We start from the raw sequence: 13,682 nt of genomic DNA, 5'->3' as shown, positions 1-13,682 counted from the left end.
CTTAGAGTGCTCTTGTCCCACTGAGAAGTGCTGGTGCTCTCCCATTGATAGTAATGGGTCCTTCTTGAGAGTTCAGGTTCTCTGCCTATCAAAGAAAGTGCAGGCACTCAGAACCTCACAGTGCTTCCCCATCTACAGCACTGCCTTTGGACTTTAAGCCTTCTGGGTGTGCGATCGGTGTCCCTCAGAGTGGGACATGTTCCGCTCAGTTCCTTGGGGGGCATAGAATGGGTGATGCCGTCCCCACCTCCCACCCCATCCACACACTCAAGTAGTGTTTAAGTATCTAAGGGTATTTGTAAGCCTGTCTGTTGGTACTAATCTGTAATAACAAACATTTTAATATTTTTTACGTTCTTTTCCTTTTATTTAACAACATTTTGTTCCCATGATTACAGGATTATTTTACATTGCATTAGGGTATGGCATTGGTGTGCACAGTTCACGTTCCAAAGTCAGGTCTCGCTACGCCCCTAGAGATGTGGGATGCAAGCACTATGCAATCTATAGAGTCCATAGTGGCGACCTCCCCCACATTTCCTTCGGTTTGTACATTTCTCTGTCATTTTCACAGTTTTGTTTATGGTTCCCTCACATTCTCAGACACAAATGGTTCGTAGGAGGAGGAGACGTAGTACAATGGGAGGCTATTTGAATCTTCGACATCTCATGATATGAGAATAAAATCCAAACAGCAACTGACGCACAAAACAAGGTTTCTGACGGAAATATGTCAAGAATTGGGCTGGTCTGTCGCGACAGCGGTTAATTTTCCAGAAACACAACTAATTCCGAAAGGCTGGGAGGGTTAACGTGGAGTAAGTCATCTCTCACTAAGCACAGGCACCAGGTTATGCTATCCCCTGGGGCCCAAGCCCCACCAATGATTAATGTATCAGGAATGTTAATTTTATCCCGACCTGCCATTGGCTGAAGGTGAAGGCAAAGGTGCCCCTCTGTAGTGTGTGCCCAAGAGGACGACGGATCTACTAGGGACGGAGCGGCACAGAAAGGAAAAAAAACCTTTTAATCTCTGGGATCTGAATCAGATTGCTGGTCTCCTCCTGCCATTGTTAAAGTGCTTGGAAGGCGATGGGTTCAATAGCGTGCCAATTGGGTGCAGGCAATTGAAAGCCATATCTAGCATTTAACAGAGCTTTAGCATCATATTAAATAAATATCCTAAAAATGTGTTTTGCTTCTTCAAATAACCCGTTTAAAATTAACAAACCAACCTAACTCCTGGTTTTATTTGGTGTAGTTACAAGTTGAACTCCCCCTTAACTCACTGAAACATTGATGTGCCCAACCCCCTGTAAACACGTCCGACCACATCAAGCCTCACGCCCCAGGTGGGGATTACCTTTAACGGAGATGTTGTGATTCACCAGCATAGCTGCCAAGGTTTCAGATTGCTCATGTGTGACATTTTCATAATTTAAGTGTAATTATGAGTGACCTTCAACAACTATGAGTGACACTATCTCCAACACCACTTACCATAGTCACCCGATCCTTACGGGCGCAGCCCAAACATAGCTGCCAACTTTTCATTACACACGAGTGACATTTCTATGTTTCAAGACACCTATGAGTGACATATTCATATCTCATCTGCGACACCTTATAACTAGCAGTGGATTAAGAAAATCTTGTTTTAGTAAATGCAGTGTAGTACCTGGATTAAATACACCACTCACACCTGACATGGGGTATTCTGTGATTTGTGAAGTTACCCTGCACCCTTTCCCACCGTACCCCACCTTCCTCTACTATTTGATAGTAGTATTAAATAAAATGCAGTTGGTAATCTATACCAAATAACTGTTTTATCTCAGTGTCGGCCCGTGTATAAAAATTGAGCTGCAAATGAATTGTGCAGTAAAAAATGTTTACACTAGTCTGGGATTTCAAAGTGTTGCAACTAATAGCATTAGCCAAATTAATGACCGCAGTTTTGAGATCTCTGAAGAACTTGTATAGCGCCACCAGCCAGTGCCCTGCACATTTATCACCACTCGTTGCCAAATTGTTGCTGCTGGCTGGCCGCATCCTCGCACTTGGCTGTACTGTCTCCCAGGTTTACAGTGCAGCCAGCCTTGTTTCTGGGATGGGGGATGACGCAAGCCTCACCTGTAGTTGTTGACAACCTGGGCTGCTCGAGGTTGCGCTCAAAAACATGTGATTTGCAGACGGGAAAAAGGGCTGGATTAAGGAGAATGGACAAACACTGTGCCCCCGTTCCGGAAACCACGGGATCGGAGGAAAAGGGCTGCAAAGCTGATGTTTTTTTATTACATTCTGTGGCAAGATGTGGCCAGCCTGGTTGGGGCCTTAGTAGGGCAGGGCCCAGCAGGCTGCAAACCAACACCCTGCACTATGACCCTTCCCAAAACACTGTAAGAGGTTGAATGGCACAGAATGCACCACTTGCTTGGCTGCTGATGGCCAGCGCTGCAAAGGAAAACTAGGCTGCCACCCACCATTCTGTCTACCTGGAGCCAAACTGCCAAGTGCGTGACCGCGCTGCTGGCCCCCAATGGGGTGGTGCCTTGGGTACAAACTGGGTCCATGGGCACTTTTTATTCTGGTGGAACATACCTCACCAGACCAAGCCACAAGGCAAATGCACCTGCACTCTCTTTATCTGAACCTCATGCCCATTTTCCTACTACTTTCCTCTCTTTCCGCTGTTTTCCTTCTCGATCTTTCACTTCCTTTGAAAGTTTTCTACTCTTGCACTGGTTCCAAGTGGCAGCTCCTCCTGCACCTGTGAACCCTGCTCTGTATTTCAACCGCTCTTTTTCGCACTGCCGTTTTGTTTATTCTTCCATATGTTAGTCTGTAGAGTGCCGATGCTTAGTTGCGACTGTGTGATCTGTGGCGGCAGCATCTTGACAGGTGAGCACTGGGCACACAAGCGCTCTCACCTGACGAGTGTGTAAAAGGTCACAATTCAGACACGTGCACACTCTTACTTTGAGGCCTTGTCTTTGATACCATGCACGTTTACATTTTAAACGCAAATATATTCTGACTGGCATGCTATTAAATTTACTTTTACATACCTGGGGCCAGGCTGCAGTGCCAAGGCAATAGGCCACGAGTCCACCAGGGGTTGGTTCCACGTGTTCATTAGCAGGCTAGGGGCCCCATGCAGCCATGCACCACAATGCGATGAGAGCTGCAGCAGAGGCGAGCTCCCGGCTGCGATGGCTTACACACAGTTGAACAGAGCGAGACCACGTACAACCAAGGGGGCACTCGGGCCTAGCAATAATTAAATTAAGGCCGGCGGCTGCACAGTTCCTCTCGTTTCAGGGATGCCCCACACGCGCACTTTCAATTGCACAAAGCGCATGACAGTGGTTACCAGTCTCACTGCGCAGATGCAGAGACGTGCGCGCTGCACACCATTTAATTTATTAAAGAGGCCGCAGCAAGGTAGCTATATAAGTGCAGGCTGCGCGGCTGCCTGGCTGCGGACGGGGCCCCTGGAGCGCAGGGCCCCCCGCAATGCGGGGGATGCGGGGGCCTGTGTTACGCCCCTGTCTTTAGGTGGGACTGGTCCAAGGTTGACATAACTGCCATGTGTGCTTTATGCAGTATACTAAGAAGTGGTTTGAGTACAAGAGAGGTAATTCAGACTGTGTCTATTTGTGTACTGGGAGAATAGCATCAAATAGCCATCATACACTGGTCTAGGATCATTTCCTGCTGTCTCTTGGACATTACTTTGGCATTGTGTAAGCTTTGTGACGATCTCCTTAAGCTCAGGTCCCACAATATATTGTGGTTCCTTCCCGTACCAGGATCACCGCGGACCTCCCCACCTGCTCCTTTCCAATCTTTTCTGGGAATGCTGTCTGTTGGGCACATTTATATTTATAATTGTGTAACACTGTGCATGTAGCTCCATACTGATCACTATCTGTCTCACTTCAGGGGCTCACTTGCTACCTTTAGGCATTATTTTAGCTTTTTGCTTGCAAAGGATGGCCACCCCAGCAGTTTTCAATCTTGTGCTAAAAACTGAAGTGGATAATTTTTATTGTTCATTCAGAATTGATCCACTCTTAGTAAATGGTCTTTTGAAAACCGATTATACCTTGGTTCCGTTATCTAAGAGCATGTATAAACTGTTTTGTATATTGAGAGCATCAAGACTCCTTACACTTAGAGAGTTGCTTGAACGTCCTACTTGAGGGATTCACCTCTAAAGTAGGTCCTTTGCATCCTATGCTATTGTAGCATCCCCCCAGAGTTTCTTTTGTCTTTCGAGGCTTGGTCATCAAAATCAGTGGCTTTTACCTACTGGGTAGCTGCTCATGTCTACAATGGGCTGTTTTTCCAGTGTCAAACACCCACTGTAGCTTTCTACTCTGCCATACAGCATCCCCACTCCTATTTGGCTCAATCACTGCCGGCTATAGTGCCTATCATCTGTGTGTGGTCACAGAAGCAGGGCCTGGATGTACACTCAAGGGTGCAATCTCCCTTGAGACCTTTGAGTTTCCGCCAAATATAGGTCCTCCTCTGCACCTTGTCTTGGTCCCATTCGTCTCTCTGCTTCGGTTTTTACAGTGGGGGCTTTGCTCTATGCACATGTCCCTCTTATTCCCCCTGCAATTTTTCCTCGAAGGTGACGAGGTTGTATTGGGCATATAGTTCTTTTGCCCCTTTCTCTCTTTAGTCTTCCCTTGATGGGCTTTCCATGCACCATGCTGCCACCCCTTGACATGCACCCTCTTAGTAATCAACACCAATGATATTGCCACTGTTCTGTTGGCTCGGGGAGGGTACTCCATTTCCCCCAGCTGAAGCCTCAGTCTAGCACTAGTTTGCCTGTTGGGTCGGTCCCAGTGGTTTCTATTCACTGCTTCCTCTGTTGTGGAGCTCTGTGCACACCCTGCAGCCTACTGATGCTGCATTTTCCCTCTGCAAAAGAGTGTGGGAGCTTCATCCTCATCTTACCGGGCTCTTGGCATCATCCATGCACAGTGTCTGGTCGGTGGAAAGCAGCAGAAGTCACTGTCTGGTTTGGAGCTGTAGGAGTCTGTCCGGTGCCACAACCATCTTGGGTTGAAGTCTGTCGTCTTTGATTTTAACGAGTTTTGACTTATCTCGGTGACTACTGAAGTCAGAAAGTTCTGAAAATTGGTGCAATTTTAAGAATTTTGACCATCCAGCCATAGCATGATGAGGTATAAAAGAGAAATGAAAGAGCGAATTAGCTAGGCTATGGAAGCTACATAGGAACTGAAGATTGTAGGGTTGCGTGATGAGCCTTGAGGGACACCATTTTTGGGTTTGCTAAAGGCAGAGTGGAAGGGTGGAAAATATATGTACCAGGGTCGTAAATTGAGCTAGTCAATAGTCCAAGCCAGAGACTTTTCTTGAACTCTAACATGATGTAGACGTGATAGCAGGATTTTGAGTGCTATCATCAAAGGTCGTGGACAGTTTGAGTAAAATCAGTGCTGCATAATCCCTCTAATACATGCTGCCATTTGTTAAGGATCGAGACAAGGTCTGTTTCCTTTACTGTGCAGTGGAAGGAAAAAGTTTAGAGTGAACTCTACAATGCTACTGGGTTCCAGAAAGGAACACAACACATGTTTTATAAAGATTTTATTCTGAAAGGGAAGGAATGATATGGGTTGAATGTTGCTTAAAATGGGTGGATCGGCAGAGTGTTTCTTTAACAGTAGGAAAAACAAGTGTTTGTTTCCAGTCAAAGGGGAGAGAAGAGCTGGCCATAGAAAGTTTCGACAGATTAGTCAGTGGGTCTGCTTGTCTTAGCTAGGAGTTGGGAAACCAGGGCTGGCGCGGGTTAAGAGTGGAGCCATACTTAAAGGAATGCCTATGTTTAAATGTCCAGTCAAGAGGTATGGGAAGAAAATAGAGTAGGCGTTGGGAAACTACTTAATTGGTAATGGAGGTAAGCAATGGCTTATCCTTTAAAAGAGCAAGAGATTACTGCAACTTTGGTAATAATTTTGTGATAGGCGGAGGAAAGGCCTTGGATGTTCAATATGAATCTTAGAGCAAGCCAGATTAGTTTGAGATGAAACCATTTTCAAGATCTCTGGTGAAGTTTGCATGCAGAATGGTGAAATCTTCATACTATTTCTCCTGGTAGATGGATTTTATGTAGGATCTAAGCACTTCTAAAACGCCCAACAAGCACTTAGTAGACTAGTAAGAGCACCGTTCTGTTTCTGCTTTTATGTAAAGGACTTTCACAGCTTGAGGTCCTTGTAAAACCAGGGGCTGAGGCTACACCACAGTGGCTAAGAGAAGTTTTGAGAGGAATTTGATCATCATGCAAGTGAAGGATCCAATTGTTAATAACGATAATAGCACTGGAGATAGGCAGAGTGAGCTGCAGGGAGATCCATATTGAGAATGGTGGTAAAACGACTTTATCTAGTTTGCACCAAAAGTTAGGAAAGACGGCGATTACTGGTAAAAAGCGGGATCAACAGCCGCATATAGGAGAACTAGAGGAGGCTGTAGCGAGGGCCGAAAGAGCGCATGCATTAGATACCTCGGAGGACACGACACACGTATTAACTTGGCAACACAGGAGTATAGGGCATACACACGAGTGGAGGTCTCTGATAGACTCACAAAAACTCAGCATACTATCTTCGGCCAGGGGGATAAGGCAGGAAAATTACTGGCTTGGTTAGGAAAGAAGAAAAGGGCGAATAATTGGATTGCACAGATACGTGCATGAGAAGACACGCTAGTCCAGGCCCCACAGCAGATCGCAGACTAGCTTGCATGTCATTACGAATTGATATACACACCAGTAGCGGATGCAACGGTGGAAGAAAACCTGACATTTTTACACGATATACAAACTCCTACCCTTAGGGAAGATGCTATTTCAGCATTAGAGGAAGATATAACACAGGAAGACATTGCGCAAGCGGTTAGGGCGCTGCACACTGGGAAGGCGCTTGGGCCAAATGGCATCCCGATAGAATTTTATAAATTAGGAACTACACATCTAGTGCCACAACTTCTGGACATGTATAAAGAAAGCTTGACAATTGGGGCTCTACCTAGGGACCAACGTCTCGCCACAATCGGTGCGATACACAAGCCTGGTATCCCAGCGCAGGATTGTGTCATATAGGCCGATTTTTCTGCTAAACGCAGAGGCAAAGATATTAGCTAAAGCTTTAGCTACGAGACTACAACCTTATCTATCAGAAATAATTCACCCGGACCAGTCGGGCTTTATGCTACACCGCAACACAGCACTTCATCTGCGGCGGTTATTTAGGGGCCGATTCCGATCCTGTAAAAAGCGCTCCAAATCGTCGTACGGAGCGTTTTTTTCCAGTACGAATCGTACCCGTAATCGTCCCCGTACGTACAACCTAGTACGATTCACCCCCAATGCAGCCATCCGTACGAATCGTACCAGGAACCGTATAAATGGAATTTCCATACGAATCGCCCCCGGAACCCGCTGTACGCGACGTTTGTACGGCTCGTGGCTGCTTTTTATGACCCTGCAAGTACGATTCGTGTCGGGTACGCACTGTCTGACCCTTTTCCTACGGGAGCTGAAAACAGCCGTAAAAGCAGAGTTTGCCCCAAAACAGGTACGGAATGTCCCCCCCGGGTACGGCGCATACCCTCCATGATCGTAGGGGTACGCGCCGTATCCCTGCAATCATGGGGGGTACGCGCCGTACATGTACGCTGGGCGTACGGCGCGTCCCACATGTGCGATGGGTGTACGGCGCGTACCCCCCATGTTCGCAGGGGTACGCGCCGTACTCCTGTGATCATGGGGGGTACGCGCCGTACAGTGTGTATGTGATTGTGCGCTTTTCCGTACGAATCACCCTTACCTGACGTGGGCCATACGAATCGCGTCCTCATGCCCCGGTCCGGATCGTACTCGTCGGGTCATACGGCATGTTTGCGAGTCGTACGGATCACGGTTTCAGCCTCGCAATAAGTACGGATTGCGACTATTCGGACGGATTGACGGACTACGAATCGTACTACGCGACTCGGACAGACGGGTACGATTCGTACGGCGATGGCTCCGAATCAAAATCGTACGGACGTTATTTTTCCAGTATTGGAATTGGCCCCTTAGTGTGATGGAGCGTAGAGAGTCTTTAGGTGAAGATGCTGCTATATTCTCCTTAGATGCGCGTATGACGTTTGACCTGGTGGAATGGCCCTTCCTCTTCGCAGTTTTCCAGCATCTGGGCTTTGGCCCCAACTTCTGTAAATGGGTCGGACTATTATACAAGCAACCACTGGCGAGAGTGGTGGTTAACGGATGTCTCTCCAGAGAGTTCACCCTAGGTAGAGGGACGAGACAAGGATGTCCGTTATCACCCCTACTTTTTGCAATAGTTTTGGAGCCTCTGGTGGCATGGGTCAGACAAGATCTCACAATAAGGGGCACACGTTGGGCACTAGGTTGGGAAGACCGAATTTCGTTATACGCAGATGACATCCTGTTATACCTTACTTCCCCAGCGCGGTCTATTCATTGTCTGCTGGACATCTGCGCCGCATATGGCAGAGTGTCCAGATACACGATAAAATCGGAATAAATCGTTGTTATATGTCCTGCTGGGCTCGCCACCTTGGCTACTGCGAGGGTGCGCACTACAAGTAGTCACGGATGGCTTCAAATATCTAGGAATATTTATCACACATGACCGGGAGCAATTTATTGATAGAAACTTGATACAGCCGCTACTGCGGCTCAGACAGGATGTCAAACACTGGCGAACACTGCCTCTTACACTCCTTGGTCGTGCAGCGCTTTTTAAGATGGTGGCGCTGCCGCGATTCTATATGCATTGCAAAGCACCCCGTACCTGGTCCCATCTAAGTATCTCGGAGCAGTAGAGGCAGAGATAACTACTCTGTTATGGGATGGGAGGGCGCCCCGCATTGCTATGAAGAAATTAAACAGGAGTTGGTATGACGGTGAATTGTTCTCCCTGACATCAGAGCCTATTATTGGGCCTCGCACCTAGTCCTGATCAACCAGTGGCTGCATGTCCCCCAAGAGGAGCCAGCGTTCAGGCTTGACAGACATCTTTTGGAGCCGGCAGGTATCCTGGATGCCCTATATAATAAGAGGAGAAAGCACTCGATTACCGGACCAACACTTCACACAATACACATTTGGTTTATGGCTCAGCGTGCATTGGGATGGGAAGGAGTGGTTACCTAGGCAACACCGTTATTGGACACGAAAAAACTTGGTAAGCTAGGCAACTCCAAGGGATTCAGGAAGTGGGATACTATAGGGATTTTGTCGGTAGGGGATTTGTGGAAGAAGGGGGAGGTAGTTCCTTTCACACACCTGCAGACCACCTATGGCCTAACTGAAACTGAGCGATTTCGCTATATGCAGATTAGGCACGCCCTGCAATCAGTCCTACCGCCAGGCGCGGCCCCAGAGGAGTCCTCGCCGTTAGAGGATAGGCTTTTGACCGATCATTCCCAAAAAAAAGGCGATCTCAATGACGTATAAAAAATAATAAATAAGAGACCTGACCCTACAGGAACAGTCAAGGCTGCATGGGAAAAGGATGTGGGAGACATTGATGAGGCGGATTGGCAAGAGACACTTGCCTCCCCGAAAGAGGCGGCAATTCCGTCAAGGCTACGTCTTGTACAACTCAAAATTCTGCACCGCACATACTACACAAGGGTGCTATTACATAAAATTGGAAGTGCAGACACACCGCAATGTTTGAGAGGGTGTGGAGAGCCAGGGACCTTTTCCCATACTATATGGCCCTGCCCCACAATAGGAAGATACTGGATGGCAGTGATGAGGATGCTCTCCCTGGTTACGGGAATCACGGTACTACCAGAGCCAAGGTACTGCTTGATAAATATTTGGGAACCAACAGATTTAAATACAATGGTGCAGGGGTGGGTGACCGTGGGAGTGACTGTGGCGAAGTGAACCATAGCGCAGAGATGGGCATCCGGGGCCAGTCCTACCCTAACCCAGTGGTGTGCAGACATGGACCTAGCAATGGTTGCAGAGAAGTCTGTTTTTATATACCGGGGATGCCCCAAAAAGTGGGAAAGGGTATGGGGGAGCTGGAACTCCTACCAAGGTGATATCTGCGAACCACTGCTCCCTGAGAATTACGACTCAGATGAGAGCAGCTAAATGGTTTTGTTTTAATTGCTATGTCCACCATGCAAGAGAAGGAGAGGGGCTCTGGACTAAAACAGCCTGGAGGTGGACCTCTGCAATTGAAGGAGTGAATGCATATATTCAAAACAATGTGATCTGTATTTGTCATGCCAATATTGATGTATGAAAATTGCTTTATTTCTTTAATAAAAACGTTTCCAAAAAAGAGTTACGAAAGAGAAGAGCACAGAGGGTTCTGAAAGTTGAATTTGTGGGAAGAGGCCGATAAAGGCTAAGTGATTAGTCCATGGTTTGGGGAGCTGGAGGGAATTTCAATCAACTGAGTTTAGGTGGGCAGAGTTTGTCACCAGTCATAAGCTGGACTTATCTCAAAGGTGTGAAGTCAGCAAGGGTGGAAGATTCTAGGCGGGCGGATATTCTGCCCAAATATTGAAATCGGCTACGAGAGCAGTATGACTGTAGAAAGGAACTCCGCTAAGAGACTGCAACATTTACTAGCAGACCCAGGAGAGATAGAATGCAGCTAAGTGAGCAAGAAGGAGCAGTGGTGATCTTGGTGCCCATCATTTCTGCATGCAGTAAAGGATCATGCGTCTTGTGAATCAGTTTAGGATGCTTTTAAAATTTCATCTAAACCTTTCCTCTTTTATTGAGTTGAGGGAGGTGCAAAGCTTTAGAACCGAGTGGAGAAATCTGGTCGAATGCAGGTGCCTCATGAGTCCAAGCCTCTTTGATGAAGAGATTCAGATGTGCATCTTGAATGAGATTGTGGACGTCCAAGTGGTGTCTCTGGAGGGAGCACACAGTAACATGCATGTTGATTGATATGTCGGGTTAAATAAGTGAGGAGGAGCGGAATGAACCCAGCAAGCGGTAATGTTGCTGAATGGGGGCAGGGAGGGCATGTTGTTCCTGATGGGAGTGGAACTGTGTGGCTGGGGAGAGCATGAATCTAAAAGGAGGAGATATATGTTGGGAGTAAGCAGGCCTTTAAGTGGGATGAAAAAACTGGGGCGGGGAGGGGAGTTAGTCTCTCAAAGGGGTGTGGCCAATGTAACTAAGGGCGTGGCTTAAAAACATGTAAGCTAAAAATCTGTGCTTATGATGTAACATCACACCTACAACAAGTCAATACTATTTATTTTTTATTTATTCTTCTATATGGAAGTAAAGGATGGCAAAACATTTTTTTTTCTCCAGATCTGCCCCATTTTACAAATTCTAGACATTTTAACAAAACCACATTTAACAAAGGAAATTCAAATCCTATCCCTCACAATAAATTGTCCCTCAGAAGAGGAAAAGCAGCCAGGTGAAGGATATCATTTGACCACAGGTAAGTAATATCCTCGCTGAGGTTCCTCCCCCGAAGCAGATTAAATGCATTTTATTGGGGTTGTTCCTTTGCAACCTGTAGGATCTGCACCTACAATGAAGCATGCAACGAAACCATGGAGTACATCTAGTCCTCCCATATGATGACTATATGTCTTTCCCTTCTTCCCATATAGGAGACTTCAAGGCGCACCCCAAGGATCTCATCGTCGCTCCTAAATGGCTGAAGGCCTGGAAAGGCAATGAACTGCAGCGCTGCATCCGAAAGAAGAAATTTGTGGGCTACCGTATGTTTACAGAAGACCTTCACAATCTCAACAAGCGCATCCGATTCCTGTACAAACGCTTCAACCGATATGGCAAACACCGCTGATTTTTGCAGGAGGAAGATTGTGATATTGTCAGAAAGTTCCAAAGTGGAGGAATGAAGGGAAGAGGGATCTTTGTGTCAAATAGAGATTATTTTCTCAGCTTTGTGTATTCCGCTTTTACTGATGGCAGTCTTGATTTTTTTTTTTATATAAATCTTTTTATTAAACAATAAATCAAAATTGCATAAAATAACTCTCAGGTGAACGTCAGCAATGCAAATGCACAGGTTACAATACCATACAGAATGAAATATTCCACAGTTAATAGTTAGGGTCCATCGGATTCTTGCAGTGCTGTATCAAGGCCTGACGCAGGCGGATCACAAATGTCACCTCTGTGACAGGCAGTCTGATTTTTAAATAAATACCCAGATCCTGGTTGAGGTTTGTAGCATGGGGGCCCAACTTCCATATTGTGTGACTGCAGGGATTTATGCGACTTCTGCGGGTCATTCTAGGAAATTTGAATATCAGCAGGATGTTGTGACTTCGTTGTAGCCCACATTAGGTGGCAGTGCTGCGTTTGGCAAAGCGGGCTGGGATAAAGCACTTGTATTCCTTAGCAGCATATAGGTGACCTGCTGGTCTACATAGGCATGGCCTCCCTCTTAATTTGCTTAGTGTGAGCAAAGTAATATACCAGGCAGCTGTGCTAGATTTGCCTGAAATCTGTGTAAGTCAGAAGGTTCTGAGATGGAGAGGGGTCAGTCAGTCGACTGGAAAGAGCTGTAATGAAAATACCTTTAGAAAGAAGGATGCTCTGCAGTGTGCATTGCAAGCCGCAGGCGGTACATAGAACCAGGTTAGCAGGCACATTAGCAGGAATATATCTGCTTGCGTATTATTCTTGTACAGCCCATTTTTCATTGGATTTTTGTGTCCTTTCCTTAAACACAAATTGTTTACCATCTCATCTAATTAGTTTGACACAGCTTGGTTTATTCCACTGCTCTTGCATCGTCTGTTTCATTTTATTAAAACTATATAGTCAATTACCTCATTATAGATACTGCTTATATTGTTTTGTTTTCACAGTGATCATTTTACACTATGGTGATTTACCGATAGGAGAGCGCTCCTATGGCTGTCCCTTGGGGTTGACCGTGTTGTGATCCAGTTACCTCCACTTTCAACATTATAAATTTGTTTCTGTTCAATCATACACCTTTTTAGGTGACCCTATCGTAGTGTTTTGCTGAGCCTACAGACTGTGTAGGCCAGTGTTTGACGAAACCTGCCATTTGCGTTGGCCTTTTTCAAATGTGTTATTTGTATGTCGCAAACCTAGCAGAAAGTCAGCAGAGTGGAAGGGTTGCCAGAGAGGTGTAGTAAGTGTGAAGCCTTGTGACTGGGAGCACTAGAGGGTCATATGTTGCTATCTAAATATCCATTAGTCTTGCATGGAATTACTAAACCACTCTTAAGTGTTAACACAATATATTAATATCTTTACATTACTTCAACACCATCACTTTGATCTACAATCATTTTGTCGCTCATTGTAACCATAATGCTAACCCTGTTAACTTTTACTCTAATGTATCCCTAATCCTAACCCTAAATTAAACGTATTAAAATTAAGAATAGCAGTGATCTTGAGGCGAGACGATGTGGCATGCTTCCATCCCTCCATGTTGTCATTGAATAAGAGTGTTTCCAGACAAAACACTGGGAAGTAGTTGCACAAACATTAATAGGATAAATTGGAACACAAGAACTAAACAGAGTGCACCGACAGACTCAATCAGCATGCTATGCTTTACAACACTGTCTAAAGAAATAAACGAGTAAGTAAATTTACC

The 13,682-nt window shown here is 46.0% G+C and overlaps 1 protein-coding gene across 1 annotated transcript in view; it reads left to right on the top strand.

The window, feature by feature from the left end:
- The window catches only part of MRPL51 (mitochondrial ribosomal protein L51), a 66,362-nt gene extending 54,383 nt beyond the window's left edge, over positions 1-11,979 (top strand). The window contains exon 4 of the mRNA XM_086932886.1: positions 11,686-11,979. Coding sequence (XP_086789012.1) covers positions 11,686-11,882 — 197 coding nt within the window. The 3' untranslated portion in view covers positions 11,883-11,979. The remainder of the gene's footprint in view (positions 1-11,685) is intronic.
- Positions 11,980-13,682: the final 1,703 nt, after the last annotated feature.

Source organism: Lissotriton vulgaris, chromosome 7 (assembly GCF_964263255.1).
Source record: "Lissotriton vulgaris chromosome 7, aLisVul1.2, whole genome shotgun sequence".
NCBI classification, from domain to species: Eukaryota; Metazoa; Chordata; class Amphibia; order Caudata; family Salamandridae; genus Lissotriton; species Lissotriton vulgaris.
The sequence above is the reverse complement of the archived record's forward strand: the minus strand, read 5'-3'. Positions and strand labels throughout refer to the sequence as shown.